This window comes from Nerophis lumbriciformis, linkage group LG06 (genome assembly GCF_033978685.3).
Source record: "Nerophis lumbriciformis linkage group LG06, RoL_Nlum_v2.1, whole genome shotgun sequence".
NCBI classification, from domain to species: Eukaryota; Metazoa; Chordata; class Actinopteri; order Syngnathiformes; family Syngnathidae; genus Nerophis; species Nerophis lumbriciformis.
In genome coordinates, this window is record NC_084553.2 from 34,896,564 (window position 1) to 34,913,450 (window position 16,887).

The 16,887-nt window shown below is 36.9% G+C and overlaps 1 protein-coding gene across 3 annotated transcripts in view; it reads right to left on the reverse strand.

Annotated features, from left to right (window-relative positions):
* Positions 1 to 1,336: 1,336 nt before the first annotated feature.
* Positions 1,337 to 16,887, reverse strand: part of ppfibp2a (PPFIA binding protein 2a) — a 44,239-nt gene continuing 28,688 nt past the window's right edge. For 2 of the 3 annotated variants that reach the window (XM_061964204.2, XM_061964206.2), the window contains 10 exons: positions 15,871 to 15,970; positions 15,372 to 15,486; positions 9,805 to 9,933; positions 9,574 to 9,724; positions 9,363 to 9,474; positions 9,157 to 9,245; positions 8,944 to 9,066; positions 5,792 to 5,917; positions 5,529 to 5,717; positions 1,337 to 2,775 (listed from right to left, as the gene is read on the reverse strand). In XM_061964204.2, the coding sequence (XP_061820188.1) occupies positions 2,551 to 2,775; positions 5,529 to 5,717; positions 5,792 to 5,917; positions 8,944 to 9,066; positions 9,157 to 9,245; positions 9,363 to 9,474; positions 9,574 to 9,724; positions 9,805 to 9,933; positions 15,372 to 15,486; positions 15,871 to 15,970 (1,359 nt within the window). In that variant the 3' untranslated portion in view covers positions 1,337 to 2,550. The remainder of the gene's footprint in view (positions 2,776 to 5,528; positions 5,718 to 5,791; positions 5,918 to 8,943; positions 9,067 to 9,156; positions 9,246 to 9,362; positions 9,475 to 9,573; positions 9,725 to 9,804; positions 9,934 to 15,371; positions 15,487 to 15,870; positions 15,971 to 16,887) is intronic. The other variant, XM_061964205.2, reaches the window with a different exon arrangement.

Genomic DNA, 16,887 nt, shown 5'->3' on the forward strand with positions numbered 1-16,887 from the left:
GACAATAAAACAAGATCATGTTAAAACGATGAATGAAAATTAATAGAATATAAATGATGGCAAAATGCTAATAACAGAAATGCATTATCACTATGATTAATATGATTAATAATAATGGCTCGAGATGCCTTTGCTATGATTATACTATTAGTATGTTCTTTTAAAAATATGATTTATTAGGTATTGTCAATGAGCTAAATGTTTTAATGCAACAGGAACCCTTGTAGAATAAACATATACAGGACAGGCCAAAAGTTTGGACACACCTTCTCATTCAATGTGTTTTCTTTATTTCCAAGACTACTTAAATTGAAGATTGTCAGTGAAGGCATCAAAAATATGAATGAACACATGTGGAGTTATGTACTTAACAGAAAAAGGGGAAATAGCTGAAGACATGTTTTATATTCTAGTTTCTTCAAAATAGCCACCCTTTGCTTCGCACACTCTTGGCATTCTCTTGATGAGCTTCAAGAGGTAATCACCTGAAATGGTCTTCACTTCACAGGTGTGCTTGAAGCTCATCGAGAGAATGCCAAGAATGCGCAAAGCAATAATCAGAGCAAAGGGTGGCTACGAACCTTTGAGATGCTTTGATTTCAAGCTTTTTTTCTGAACTTTCTTCTTTGGTTCTTTTTCGTTCCGGCTCTGCCTCAGCCTTGTACATACATGGTTGGATGAGAAAATCTGTCTCTGTTAAAATGTATGTTGCAGTTCACAAGTTGAATAACTTAGAATAAGATATTTTTCTCTTGCGGGAAGCTTCTCTCTCAAACTACAAATATGGCCGTTGGGACGGGGACAAAGGTTCAGTCAGTGTGAGGAGGGGTTCATTTGCATCTTAACAACTTTGCCTCTCAAAATGGCTTATTTCCAGAGGCACCTAAAAAATGTATATTAAAAATATCTTGCAAAGGAACGGTTCGTAACTGTGAATTGGTTCTAATCTTTCACTTAAAAGAGCCATTCAAAAGACTCCAATCGTTCGTGAATGTGACATCTTTAAAATGCAGTTACATTTGTTAACAATAAAGGTCTTCTATCGTGCCAAAATAGTCTGCTCAATTTTATGATTCCAACTTAGTGAGAAAAGTGTTTGCAAGTGCAGTAAAGGCATGCTTGGATTAGTTCCATGTAAAAGTATCAAACTAATTATAGATGAACATAGTACAGGTCCGTCAACATAATTTACGTCTGACCTTGCTTTTTCATTTCTTGTGCATGTAAACAGCCAGCATCCGAATAATTAATAATTGTGTGCTGCACAGAATTTAACAACAAAAATTCAAGCAAAACTGCAACACCCAACGTACAAATTGCTTGGCACCAACGGAACGGTATTGCAATAATTTATTATTTACAGCAGTAAATATATGAAGAAGGTACATGAGGTAAGGATATCTATGTGATTTGGACAAGACCTTTGAAACTGCGAGAATTTAAAAACTTGTGAGTTGAAGATTATGTAACAATGTGATTAAAAAAAGTGACTGTCATTATGTTAAAGTGTTGCGTTGAATCCGCTACTGTATCATAAAAGAGCACCATTTCATCTCTGTAGAAATACTGTAGATCATACGGATGCACTCCTACAAAGTGGCAAAGGGAAAGCCTTGGAATAAATGCAAAAGGAATGCAAAGAGCAGCTTTTACTTAAAGGGGCTGCCTGCAACCTGCTCAAAGTAAAATGTTTTCAAAAAAAACAAAACAATAAAAACACCACCAACTAACCAAAGCTGTCTCATGCACATGTACACGCTGGCATCGCGTGCGCATAGTGTACATAAAAGCATCGACCCAACTTATGTGGGGCGTAGTTTACATGCTTAAAGTCGACAAGGGCAGGATATACCGTATTTTTCGGACTATAAGTCGCAGTTTTTTTTCATAGTTTGGCCGGGGGTGTGACTTATACTCAGGAGCGACTTATGTGTGAAATTATTAACACATTACCGTAAAATATCACATAATATTATTTAGCTCATTCACGTAAGAGACTAGACGTATAAGATTTCATCGGATTTGGCGATTAGGAGTGACAGATTGTTTGGTAAACGTATAGCATGTTCTATATGTTATAGTTATTTGAATGACTCTTACCATAATATGTTACGTTAACATACCAGGCACGTTCTCAGTTTGTTATTTATGCCTCATATAACATACACTTATTCAGCCTGTTGTTCACTATTCTTTATTTATTTTAAATTGCCTTTCAAATATCTATTCTTAGTGTTGGGTTTTATCAAATACAGTTCCCCAAAAAATGCGACTTATATTCCAGTGCGACTTATATATGTTTTTTTCCTTCTTTATTATGCATTTTCGGCCGGTGCGACTTATACTCCGGAGCGACTTATACTCCGAAAAATACGGTAATGCTTACAACACTTCAGAAAGTTAGCGCCCTCTAGGCAACGGCGTAAAGGTTGCAAACAGTCCCTTTAACAATTCAAACATCACTCCTTCAAAAACGATGGAAGTCATAAATATAATTTTTGGATTCCAGAACATCATCAAAAAACTCTTTTAGAGCGCATGTCTTCATTTTTAATGGCTGTTAGTGGGGGTCAGCCACGTGTTTCCCTCGCTCTGCTCCTGCTTTTTGGGCTGTCTGTCCAAGTTGGGGCTGATGTCCCGGAGAGCTGCGGAAGGCAGACGAGAAACTCCTTTGAAGCTGAGAGCTCCTCCCTCTATTGGGCAGATGTAGTCTGCTGACTCGTCAGGTTTCCTTTTCCTGAGGTGGCTGAACTGGGTGAAGCCGAGTTTCTTGGGCTGGAGCACACACAAGAAAAAACACCATCATTTTACTTCATTTCTCTATTATTTCATTCATATTTAAATTGGATTATATGATAGAATACATTAGAGCACGGCCGCTTGTAACAGTGAATAATATTAAAATATAAAGGAGTATATATATATATATATATATATATATATATATATATATATATATATATATATATATATATATATATATATATATATATACATATATATATATATTAATAATACATTTTTAAACTAAAATGTAAAAAACGTGGGCAGAATTAGCGCAAACAATCTGACAGCTCACTCTTACCGTAAAATTTGCGGTGTTTTTTGGGGGTGGGTTTTAACAGCATATTTTTGTAAATGGAAAAACAGTACAGCTTGGGGGGTACAATTCTGACAACTGGCATTGTTGTTTTTACAGTGCTTCACTGTATATAGAAAAATGGCACCATTGTCTTTTTTACAGTAAAATTCTGGTGACTGAGCTGCCAGTTTTTTGCTGTAAAATTGATTGACATTTTTACAGTGTATCATTTGATAGGTAAATTGCTTTGAAATCATAATTCAAGCAGATATTTAAGTATTTTTTTTTATTTTAACAATTTTTTTTTTTTTTATATATCATACTATAATATTTGTTATTATTAGATAATATTAAAGTATGCGGTACAGCACATATATTTGTTCTGTTAAAATGGAGATAGATAAAGTACTTTATTGAGGCATATTATGTCCAGGCTTCTGCTGGCCACATACAAAGATTAGTTTAATACCTGTGCATTACAGTATGTAGGGCCAAGTTGAAAATAAAATACATTTATTGGAAGAAAATTGATACAACTACAACAGAAAAGTCACAAAATAATATATTTTGATAAGAACATTTTATTATTTTGCTGAAATAAACGATAACCCTGCGATGAGGTGGCAACTTATCCAGGGTGTATTCTGCCTTCTGCCTAATTGCAGTTGGGATAGGCCCCTGCCTTCCCAAGACCCGGAGAGGGATAAGCGGTACAAAATGGATGGATGGAAAAAAATAATAATATATATATATATATATATATATATATATATATATATATATATATATATATATATATATATACACACACACACAGCATAGGATGGATTTCTGTAAAACAGTGCTCATTATGTGGGTGTAGAGCATATATATATATATATATATATATATATATATATATATATATATATGTATATATATATATATATATATATATATATATATATATATGTCTATGAATGTTCTCATTCATCCAGGTTATTGTCATCTCAGGGCATTCAATCGATTGCAACTGGACTGTTTGGTTTGTCTTAGAAGACGTTTTGCCGCTCATCCGAGTAGGCTTCATAGACTTAGATTGGCCAGATCTAGTCCAGCGGCTGGTGCCAAAACATAAAGTATTTATACTCCAAAAACCAGAAAGGTGTGTTTCGGCAAGGATAGTTTTGCCCTATCGTAGTGAGAAAAACACAGACAGTGTGTGAATGTTGTCTGTCTATCTGTGTTGGCCCTGCGATGAGGTGGCGACTTGTCCATGGTGTACCCCGCCTTCTGCCCGAATGCAGCTGGAATAGGCTCCAGTCACCCCCGTGATCCCGAGACGGACAAGCGGGAGTAAATATGGACTTTATTCAATGTTTGGGAAGCATTTTATTCAACAAAACCAGTTTTCTTTTAAGTAATATAGAAATTGATCAGAGTTGTTTATCTATTTTATAGAGGAATGTAGTTAATCATAGAACCGGCATCCAATGTTATTAAAAAAGTATACATTTTGAATCGAGAATCGTTTTGAATCGTGAATCAATTCTGAATCGAAACGTTACCCCCCAAGAATCGGATCGAATCATGTGGTGCCCAAAGTTTCACAGCCCCCCACATATGTATGTATACAGTATATATATATATATATATATATATATATATATATATATATATATATATATATATATATATATATATATATATATATATATATATATATATATATATATATATACATACATATATGCAGTATATATATGTGTATATAAAGTATATATATATATATACATATATATACATATATGCAATATATATATAATGTCACGTGCTAAATATCACAGCAATTGTGAGAACACAATAATTGATTTATAAGTGCATTAAGACAATGGATGTAGTAGATTTTAAATTCCACTAGTACAAATAAAATAGTATCACATTAAAAATATGATTATCACTTGTGTTAAGAATGAGACGCTTACCTTATTTGGTTCGCTTCTTATAGAAGATCTTGCTCACACTGCAGTGTGTGGATTTTTTAACCCAAAAAAGTGAATTCATTTAAAAAAATAAAATAAAAGATCTCATACATTGTAAACGCTTTTTGTTTTTTCAAAGCTTATGCAAATATTATGGTTTTAGTTACTTATTTTTAGGGCATTCAAATGTAAATAAATACCTTATATTTTTAAGTATTATTTTACAATAATCTGTCACTTGGAATTTGTTTAAATTAGTTTGTATCACTCATCTTGTACTAATTATATACCTTTTTTTTTTTTTAAAGAATTCATGTAATGTTAATGACTCATTCAAAATGTCAAGACTTTATATTGTCACTTCTCTCCCCTTAAAATTAAATGTGTCTATTGAAATTAATATTTTGTCTGGATTTTAAAACCTTATTTTTGTTAAACAGTATAAGCGTTTTTTTTTCAACGTCGTCTCTTGTCGATAACTTTACCTTCACTTTAGCTGTGGTAGTGAGGGGCATGTGGCCTGTAGCATTGCCGTACTCTCTCTTCTCCTGCGTGGCCTGAGCCCCGACCAGAGTAGCGAACGCCATGGCCAGGTGGCGTCGTAGCAAAGTCTTCTGTGGAGGAATATTTAGCAGCAGGGCCAACGTCTCTGGGCTGAAGCGAGGCTCCAGGATCTACAGACGCACTTAGTGTTAAGCCTGAGTCATAAGCGCGAGTGATTGTTTACACTTTAACATGCATGACTCACAATCAGTCCACCATGGACACCACTACCCCGAAGGTTAGGTGCATACTCTGCAAGATCAACAGCTCGAAGCCACTCCATCACACGGTGGTTTGACCACTGCACCACCTCTGAGGGAGAAGGCTGCTTCTTCAAACAAAAAAAACAACAACAACAACAAAATGATTGTATGAGGAAGTGTGTGTCTATTCATCTTATAAAACACAGGTGTTAAACTCAAGGCCTGTGGGATCTGGCCCGCCACATCATTTTATGTTGCCCATGAAAGCCTGGAAATACTGTGTGTTAATAAAGCACATCCTTTTGGCTAAATTGTTCAATTCTGACAGAAAAAATCTATTTTAAACCAGGGATATTCAACATTTGCCAGGCCAAGGATCCCCAAACTTATGGAGAGCTGGAAAGGGTGAACCCTACTTTAGGTATGTTTCGGGGGCCATGTGTGGCCCACAGATTAGGTTTTGTTGGGCCACAGTATTTTAAAAAAAAACAAGAAGAGAGAAGCAGTAAAAATGTAAGAAAAAACATTAAAAAAAACTGCAATATAATGAGAAAAAACTTACATTTTAAAACAATACCTGTAACCAGTAACACAAACCTGTCACAACAATGATGTCTTAAAATATTTATATATAGTATCTGCGATGAGGTGGCGACTTGTCCAGGGTGTACCCCGCCTTCCGCCCGATTGTAGCTGTGATAGGCTCCAGCGCCCCCCGCGACCCCAAAGGGAATAAGCGGTAGAAAATGGATGGATGGATATGTTTTTAGTATTTTTTTTCACACAATCAAAAATATAAAAATGGCCGACGCATGCTTTGACTTGTTAGTATGGGGCCCTGGTGAAAAAAGTATGGACACCCCTTTTCTTCTTATTTATTCTGTATAAATTGTGTTGATTAATTAGACTAGTTATAAAGATACCTTACTATACCTTCTGAGCCTATCCAGCTGCACTCATGCGGAAGGTGGCGTACACCCTGTGCAATTTGCCAGCTCATCGCAGGGCCAACACAAATAGACAGACAAGATTCACACTCACATTCACTTTGTAGGGTCAATTTAGATTTCAAAAAGGTTTTGATTAATATAAACAAATACTTGAATATCTGCTTGTCACATGGACTTAAAGTTAAAGTACCACTGATAGTCTTATGGGGGCAGCACGGTGGTAGAGGGGTTAGTGCATCTGCCTCACAATACGAAGGTCCTGAGTAGTCTGGGGTTCAATCCCGGGCTCGGGATCTTTCTGTGTGGAGTTTGCATGTTCTCCCCGTGACTGCGTGGGTTCCCTCCGGGTACTCCGGCTTCCTCCCACCTCCAAAGACATGCACCTGGGGATAGGTTGATTGGCAACACTAAATTGGCCCTAGTGTGTGAATGTGAGTGTGATTGTTGTCTGTCTATCTGTGTTGGCCCTGCGATGAGGTGGCGACTTGTCCAGGGTGTACCCCGCCTTCCGCTCGATTGTAGCTGAGATAGGCTCCAGCGCCCCCCGCGACCCCGAAGGGAATAAGCGGTAGAACATGGATGGGATGGATGATAGTCTTATGATTTCCAATCATAGTTGTCTATAATAATTAAAGCCGAACTGCACTTTTTTGGAATTTTCCCTATAGTTCACAATTATTATAAAAGACATAACGACAGAGTTTTTTTATTCTATTCTAACTCGTAAATAAAAGTACTACGAGCGTGTGTGACAATGTTGGCATGATCAACTGATGAGCTGCTTCCTCACTTCCTTGCTCATCAAACTTTATTGTGGATCAAAAATCATGCGCATCACCTGGATAGTCAAAGGATGAGGACGTATTCCGACAAGTTGGTACACCTTGACAGCCCATTTAGACACATAAATGGCGAGAACGACACGAATAGACAATTGGTTCCACCCCTTGTTTCTTCACGAGGATTATGAGTCCTTCTTCTTCTAAATGGGAATATATGAACATCATAGCCATCATACTATTTAGAGCAGACCTTGTACAGTAAGTGATATTTTATTTTGTTTTGTTGGCTCTCATAAAGTCTGCAGTGAATAATAATCAGTGATGTTAAAAAAAGAAAAAGAATGTTGTGATGCGTTTCTGAAATTATTGCCCCGCGTATGCTTGAAGTGAGCAAAATATGTAAATATTTAATGTTATTATAAATGTGCCTGTTATTACATTAGATATATAATTACAGCAAGGTTACAATGAATGTTTTTAAGGGCTTTATAGGAAGAATCGAGCGACTACCATAGGCTCCATTGTAAGCAGACTTTTGTTAAGAATGCATTAAAAAGTACATCCGCCGTCATGTCTTTCATAATAATTGTAAACGTTAGGCACAATTTAAAAAATAAGTGCAGTTTCCCCTTGAATAAAAATATGAGACAATTGTTCTTATATATCGACTGTTACAAGCGGCTTATTGAGGGCATCGATAACTGCAACGTGGCCCTCCATCAAAACGAGTTATAGAAGAACGTATATGAGCTGTTATTAGGCTATTATCACGTTTATTGTTTAAAGGGGTCGTATTAGGATGTTTCAAATGTTTTGTCTAAAGTTGCTGAGACCATTCACAATCATATTTGTAAATAAATGAAATTATAATTAAAGACAGCTATATTAGAAATGTACAAGGCCAAAAGTGCAAATCAGAATTTGTGTCGGAGTATTCTTGAAAGGTTTGAGGAATTTAGGTCTGCTTTTGTACCTTCTTTTTCCAATAAAATAACAATGTGACAACCAACCCCCTGGTGTGTGACAAATTGTCTTAGATGGCGAATGGCTGTTTTTCTGTGTTGGCCCTGCGATGAGGAGGCGACTTGTTAAGAGTGTACCCTGCCTTGTGCCCTCCAACCCCAAGAGGGAGAAGCAATAAAAATGTGCTGGATGGGTTTATGACCTGTGTGGTAGAATAACTAGTCTAAGAAAAACCTATATATGTGTGCTTGTTTCCATCTTGTGGGCACTAAGTGTATTTCAGGTTGACTTGCTCTGTCCAGCCATCCATCCATTTCTACCGCTTGTCCGTCTCGGGGTTGCGAGGGTGTATTATCCCAATAGTAACAATTTATTAATAATATTGACATTAATGTTAAATCTTCCATCCATCCATTTTAATTGAAAAAAAACCCAAAACATCTATCCAACTTTGATTACCTCTTCCCCTGGTCTGCGGCGTAGGCAGTGGGGGTTGAACTTGTTAGCGTGGAGGACGTGGATGGCACATTTAATGCTAAGATGATGAAGCTGACTGGTCACCTTTAGGCTCAAGAGGTCATTCTGAAGACATAAACATTACACACAACATGAGCTTCATATACTGTAAATATGCACACGCATGTTCTTAACAAAATTGGAAATCTGTCCTACCACAGTAAGGTATTGTATCACGCGGCCGTCTACACGAGCTTCATGGAACTGGTCTTTATACTGAGGCAAGCCAATATCATCCAGCCATCCTATATGAGAGTCAACAATAAAGTTTATCTGGGTCCTTGTGTGTTTTGAGGACTACCACTTGTGTGATAAGTCATTTTTTTATCGTGTAAATAAGAACATATCAGGAGTAGACGTACGGGTAACCCAGATGTGGTCCAGGGTTGCTGACTTCTCCGATACTTTATTGGTAAATGCCCTCAAAGCCAACTGCAGTTTCTTCCTGTGCAGAGGATGCTTCATTCCCATCTCCTAAGGTCGCAATAACACATTTCCTCAAAGTAAATCAGTCTATCTTAAAGGTGTTTTATTTCATATAGTGTATTCGAGCTAAAACTTTTAATAGTTAACCTTCTCAAGATCCTGAGGCGTGGCAGCAATTAGTGTCTGTCCACTTTCAACCCACTGCCTAGTCAGGTTGACATACTGGCCCAGTCCATAGTCCTCCAACCAGCTGCACACTTGATCCCTACTCCACTGGCTGAATGGCAGATTCATGTCACTGACAGGAAAAGAAGCAAATAAATGATACATGAATTTGTCTACAATGATTTCAGTAGTAGTTCGGTTGTAGACTCCTACCATACAGAGTTTTGAGACTCAGGGGTGCGAGTCAGTCTGGCTCCTGCTGTGGCACGGAAACCCCCTCTTGTGAAAGGTCCAGCATCTGAGTCCGATGCTTGTGTTCCTCCAGAATGTGTTCTTCGAAGTCTGCATTGACAGTAAGGTAAAGGCTAAATCCTTTTGTTACAGTAATTGTCAGAAAGTTAAAATAAAAAAGATAACACTCAATGACCAGCAGGAGGCTGCTCTATTGGAAGTCAATGACGATGTGGTTTTATTGTCACTGCTCTTATGGGTTGTATTCACCTGACGTCATGTCCGGCTCATTCACTATGCAAAACTTAAAGTGGTGCGCCAGTGTGAGTCTGTTGTCAAAGCGTTCTGGGCGGCATTTAGCCTTTCTTGCAGAAAAATTACCTATGCTTGCGTTGTTTTAGACTGTTGGAACCGTTGAAATCGCGAAAAGGATACAAGCTTTTTTAAGAGTTCCTTGAGAGGTCATCAAGAAGGGCGAAAGATGTGAAGTTTTTATGAAAGACAACGAAAAAATGGGCACGCACTCCAGTCCAAGAGAGCAGAGATAAAAGAATGCACAAGTTGGCAGTGATCACTTCGTTAAAGGTTTGTTTGAACTGATTTTCGATTCCCATCCCTAACGGTTCCTGATACTGATTTGATACCATGATTGAAACTGTAAAAAAAAAAAAAAAAAAATCATGGAACATTTTTTATTCACTACTTTGTTAAAAACAGTTTCAAGCTGTCAAGTATCATTGTGCTGAAATATCTTTTTCCACAGGTAGCAGCTGCCAAGAGGTAACCATACATTCAAACAAACAGCAGCAATGGCCTATTGCCTCATGGTATATCAAAACAAACAATAGTCAACTATCTTACATTCTAAAAAGAAATAGCAGTAGGTGGAGCCTTTTAACGTTTTGTATTTCCCATATGAGTATGATCTTAATATTATTTGTATTTTATCTTGTTTCAGAGTTTTTACAACATATTTTTGCAAACCACCAACTTGGCGAGTCTAAACTAAATAAATCAAATATGAGTAAAACCTAAAAGAGGCCTTACCAAAGGCAGCAATCATAAATGAAGCTTTCAGCACATACATGTTGACATCTGTAGTTATATTTTCATAAAGACGGGGAAAACATGTGTACTCGTAAACGGCGCGTACAACAACAACAAGGCAACAAACATGGCTGTAGATGCGAAGTTAAAGCATTAAACACAACACTACCCGAGCAAAAAGGATGCTTGATTTTTCCGGGAGTCTTGATAGCAATTTCCTTGACCCGACCGCACACAAAGAAGTTGTAGGCCTTAATGCTTTTCCAAATATTTTATCTGTCTTGCCGTGTAGAATGACATCTGGCGCACCAGATAGTTCTACATGTCTGGGAACGTGACCGACAGATAGTCCTTGAGATCACTCGACAAATCTTTTTTTGATAACGTATATGAATATATTCCATTGCATAATTTGATTTTTTGCTTCTGCTTTTAGTGGGGAAGATCTAGGCCCCTTGCATACTCAGATATATTAGTTTGCACTCTGTTTGCTGCACAGTAGCCATGTTGGTTTGGTGGCCGAAAACAAAATAATGTTGTTTACTTCCGTTCGAAAGTCATGTGACTGAATAAAACCTATTTAGCTGAATTAGAGCAGTAACATTGGGATATTGATGCTCAAGTTTCATCTTGTAAATTGTTTGACTTTTGATTGAAATAGATGTTGAAGAATATGTATGTGTTTGCACTCTAGATCATCCATTCATCCATCCATTTTCTACCGCTTGTCTCTTTCGGGGTCTCGGGGGGTGCTGGAGCCTATCTCAGCTGCATTCGGCTGGAAGGCGGGGTACACCCTGGACAAGTCGCCACCTCATCACAGGGCCAACACAGATAGATAGACAACATTCACACACTAGGGTCAATTTAGTGTTGCCAATCAACCTATCCCCAGGTGCATGTTTTTGGGGGTGGGAGGAAGCTGGAGTACCCGGAGGGAACCCACGCAATCACAGGAAGAACATACAAACTCCACACAGAAAGATCCCAAGCCCGGGATTGAACTCAGGACCTTCCTATTGTGAGGCACATGCACTAACCCCTGTTCCTCTTGATCAGTGATTTTCAAACTCACACTAGTGATATGCAGGCTCCATCTAGTGTTATGCCAAGGTATCACATAATTAAATATTCAACACAGTGATATTGTTCAAACTGTGTGTATTTTTACAGTGGCCAAATATATTACTTGTGAATATAACATTTGCCTTGTTTTTTATGAATATTTAAGCCTACTACGGTACTGCATTTTATTGTTGGTCATTATGGTGGAACTTGTAGAGCCTGGTGTTTTTTAACGTGGTATTTGGTGGAAAAAAGTTTGAGAACCACTGTTTAAGATAAAGTATTTGCTCAACTACAGTTGTGAAGTTGTGGAAAGTACATTGTTTTTTTTAATGGTAGGTTTATTGTAACGGAAACAAAAAACATCCAGAAAATACATTTTAATTCAAGATTTTCAATATTTAATTGTATTTAGGGACAGAACTTTGGTATAATCTCGGATGAGGGCACTTCCATCCCTTACGGGGTCGCGGCACTTTAAGTTGATAATTATTTCATATGCAAGTCATTGCATTTACTGTTGAGTTAATTAATTTTTTGTGTACAATTAAACTTACTATATGTATTTTTATTTCCAAGTATTTCAAACAAGACCATGAAGGATAAGCATTGTTTTGCACAATGATAATAATAATACTAATAATACAATTATTAATGTACTACTACTAATAATAATAATAATAACAAGACTTGGAGGATTTATGTAATAACTTTCACCTTCATCTTTAAACTGTGTTTGATTGTAATTTTTGATTTGCTTTTAAATTGCCTATGGTGACCTTTAGTGCCTTGAAAGTTGCTTTGTAAAATAAATATATTATTTTTATCATTATTATTTATATTACGCTTTTCTGTGTTTCTTGAATTGAACGAAGAGCATAATCTACCAAGTCAAATTATTTGTATGTTAAATATAGTTAGTCAATACAGCTTATTTCTGATTATTATTATTATTATATTTTGTACTTGACACTACAGCTTTTTATGTTACACAATTTTTCCAACATAAAATATTTTCTCTGGTAGGGTAGGCTGACAAAGAATATTCCACAGAGTTACTTAACTGACAAAAAGTTCACTGCTCTAGATTAATATGACAATATGTTTATTATTTCCTTAGTGATCATGATAACTGACTATAGCTGAGTTTCTCTCTGTTCGCAAAAAAATCTTCATCTGTCAATACTGACAAACAAGTGAATGCAAGCTTCTCACCACAAAACTAAATGTTGATACCTCCACTCACAGAATATCAACACAGTCAATATCAAACATTATAGGCCAGATGTACGAATATCCTAAATAACATCTGCTAAATTGTGTGTAAACTATACAATTGTGTGTACTGATAGTGGTCGTGTTTCGGATGATTTACTAAGACTGCATGCACAATTGAAGTACAAAAGTTGTATTGGGTGTCACCATCGAGACACTCCTTTAGGCCAACTGCACACCCATTGCATCATATGCTTTAGCCTGCAGTGTTTTGCTATGTTGTGGAACATGCAGCACACAAGTACAATCTGTTTCACCTTTTTTTGGGCTAACATAGTAGCGCTAGCTACACAACTAAATCTATTTTAGCATGCCAAAGGTGGGCTCAGGTATGCCCCAGAGTGTTGTATATAGAACATGCATATTATATATTGTATGTATCTCCTATAGCAGTGATTCTCAAACTGTGGTACATGTACCACTAGTGGTACGCGAGCTCCTTCTAGTGGTACGCCAAAGGATCACTTATTTAAATATTCAAAGATAGTGTTACTGTTCAAACTGTGTGTAATGTTACAGTAGCCACAACTATCAAATATACTTGGTATATAAAACCTCTGTCTTGTTTTTAATGAATGCATAGGCCTACTACACCACTGCATATTAATGTTGGTCATTACGGTGGTACTTGGAAAGCCAAGTGTTTTCAGTGGGGGTACTTGGTGAAAAAAGTTTGAGAACCACTGTCCTATATGAAAAAAACAAACGTCATTAAAAAAAACATCAAAACGTATCAATTTGATACAATTTCATCAGCCTCTTAAATCATCCAGCGGTTATAAACCTATATCATGTCATTTCTGGGGGGAGTGCCCTTTAAAGGGTACTAGGATGACAGAGGATGCAAAACAATAACAGTGCAATAATTTTTCATAACATGGACACTACTGCCTAGTTTCTCTTGTTATATTCTTATTTTACTGTTATATTTTTATTCTCATTGTTGCTTTTTATCTTTATTCTATTGTAATATTTTTCTATTTTGTTTCCATTTATACCCCCATTATTTAATTTTTACTTTTTAAATTCGATCTCAATTGTGTACACTGCTGCTGGAATTTTAATTTTCCTGAGGGAACTCTCCTGAAGGAATCAATAAAGTACTATCTATATTCTGAATAGATAATCTCAATATTTTTTTTTATTTTCATGTTGACACGCATATCTATCATTGCACTGGTATCTTCCTCACAATGAATTTTTTTAGTGCCAGTTTGCGCTTACCTTTCAAACATACTAAATATAGATGCAAAAACAGACAATTTGAGTATTGATAAATCACACTGCATGTGCTAAATGTTTATATCTGCATTTCCTCTTCCCAGCATTATGGGCATTCTGATAAGCAGCATATATTCTGCATATATGTCAAGACAAACGCTTAATGGATTGGACTCTCTATTTTGCTCACTTAAAAGACACAATCCTCAGCACACAAGTTTAGTAGATTAGCTTTGCGTGTGTTATTAAATTTGCACATGTTTTAATATATGCAAACCCGTATAATTTAGTCCAGGGGTTCTTAACATTTTTGACCCCGGGGCCCAACTTTTCCACTTTCCGGGCCTACTCAAATATTAACACTGAAGTAGTAACCTTGTTCTTGAATTTATTTGTATTCAATAATTATATTTAACCTACTTAAAAGTTTAACAGGATAAACCTTGTCAGATGATATGGTGCCTATCCCAGATGTTAATCACAAAGATTATTATTTATATAACACATAAACCTTAGGCTTAGGTCAGGCTGATAGAAAAATAAGTATTAACCAAATATACTGCATATGTCGGGACTCAAATAAATAAAACAAATGTACATACAATTATGTTGTGCTACAATAAACAATATTAATGATTACCGGTAATATGTTTTTTTTTAAGTAAACTGCCAATAAAAATTAAGTGCAAACGTGGATACAGCTTCACCACTTTAGTCATATTTTTTGCGCTTAAGAGCTCCAGACTTCTTCTGTTTGTTTGAGCTTGTCGTTACTGCCATTGGTGGTGGAAAAGTGTATTACAATTGAGTACCGCTGTGGCCCATACGAACCACAGCTGAGAAACATACATTTTAGCATTGTACCCTTGCCCTATGGTTAATAAACACTGGTTTAGACCTTTAGTGCTTTGATGCATAATGAAGCATTTGTCAACACTTACTTCCCCCACAGCCTCCTGAGGCTCCGGTTAGTCTTAATATAGTCTGGTGAGCCCACGGTTCTCTGGCCTGGTGGTGAATTTGTCCCAGTGCCGTTGTTCACTTTCTCCGACTTCACTGGAACATGGTATAAAACAATTTAATAAGTACACGGACTTGTATTTTATAGGCAGTAATTATGTCTGTTTGAAGGTAATAATTATTGTAGGGTTAAAAGTGGGAGTGTGTTTTATTTCTGTCGAGATAAATCTCAATGAGGGGAAGTTGTAAAGGTCAGAGGTGGTTTTCTCTGCTTGGATGTGTGTGGTCATCATAGAAAGGGAAAGGGTGTGTTTGACTGGTAAAAAAAAAACATCTCATTAGCAGTCCTGGTCTGAAGTCCCTACAATTACTGATGATGAAAGGTATAGTGGTACCTGTGGTTTTAAAGGAGTGGCTCACTCCAAATATACTCTTAAGTTCTGCCTGGTAATATGATATTGTTAATATCTGTGTATTTACTTTGGCTGAAGTCTCCATCTTCACTGTCATCTGGCGACCGCTCTGTGCTGCTGTCAGTGGGAGACGAACGAGCCGGCAGCATAGGACTCCTGCTGTCTCTCTGGTTGAAGACCATACCGAAGCAAACAACATTTATATTAACATAATCAACATGTAATGGTTTTGCAACGATTGGACACACAAGTATGAGAGGGGTGCATTGAAGATTCATTTGAATAGGTAATTTACTAGCCATACTGCAGGGATAATTACTGTGTAAGAAAAAAACTGGTTTGACTTAGGTATGATACAGTGGTGTGCCGTCAGGGCCAGCAAGGCCTTCTCTGCTGGCCTAACATAACCCGAAATCATGATCATAATTAAAGATAAAAGTCATTTTTTTAATTTACTTTCCCTAAATATCTAAAAGTATTCATATTCTCTTCATGTCATATTATGCTGGTTCCAGTGCTGTTGTTTTTAGGTTAGTTTTTTTTATCCAATCAGAATTCAGCTAGCTTATGTTGCCATACTGTACGAAATCTGCCCGGGGCCTTCAGAATAAACAATGTATGTGCACAGTAAGTGAACGGGCACATACAGTTGATGGATAATTGCGATAGCCAATCGGATCACGAGTTGTTGTCAGTAAGGCCTTATAGCTGGCCTAAGGTTGAACATGACATTTACGCGTCCTGTGATTGGATACTCACCGGGACCGTTAGCGGATAAATTTGAGAACACATACAGTTGATCAGTTGATAGACAGTTGCGATAGCCAATCAGATCACAAGTTGTTGACAGTATCTAAGTAGCCTGATGTTAACGAGACTGTGATTGGATACTCAATTGTCTGTCCAAAGTGAGTATCCAATCACAAGTTGCAATTTAGCAGGAAGCAGGAAGTGTTGTGCCGTAACCCACAAAGAAGGAGAACAAAACTTTGATTAGGTGGCAGACATATATTTGCAAGGCCATTTTCAAGAAGGGGCAGCACGGTGGTGGAGGGCTTAGTGCGTCTGCCTCACAATACGAAGG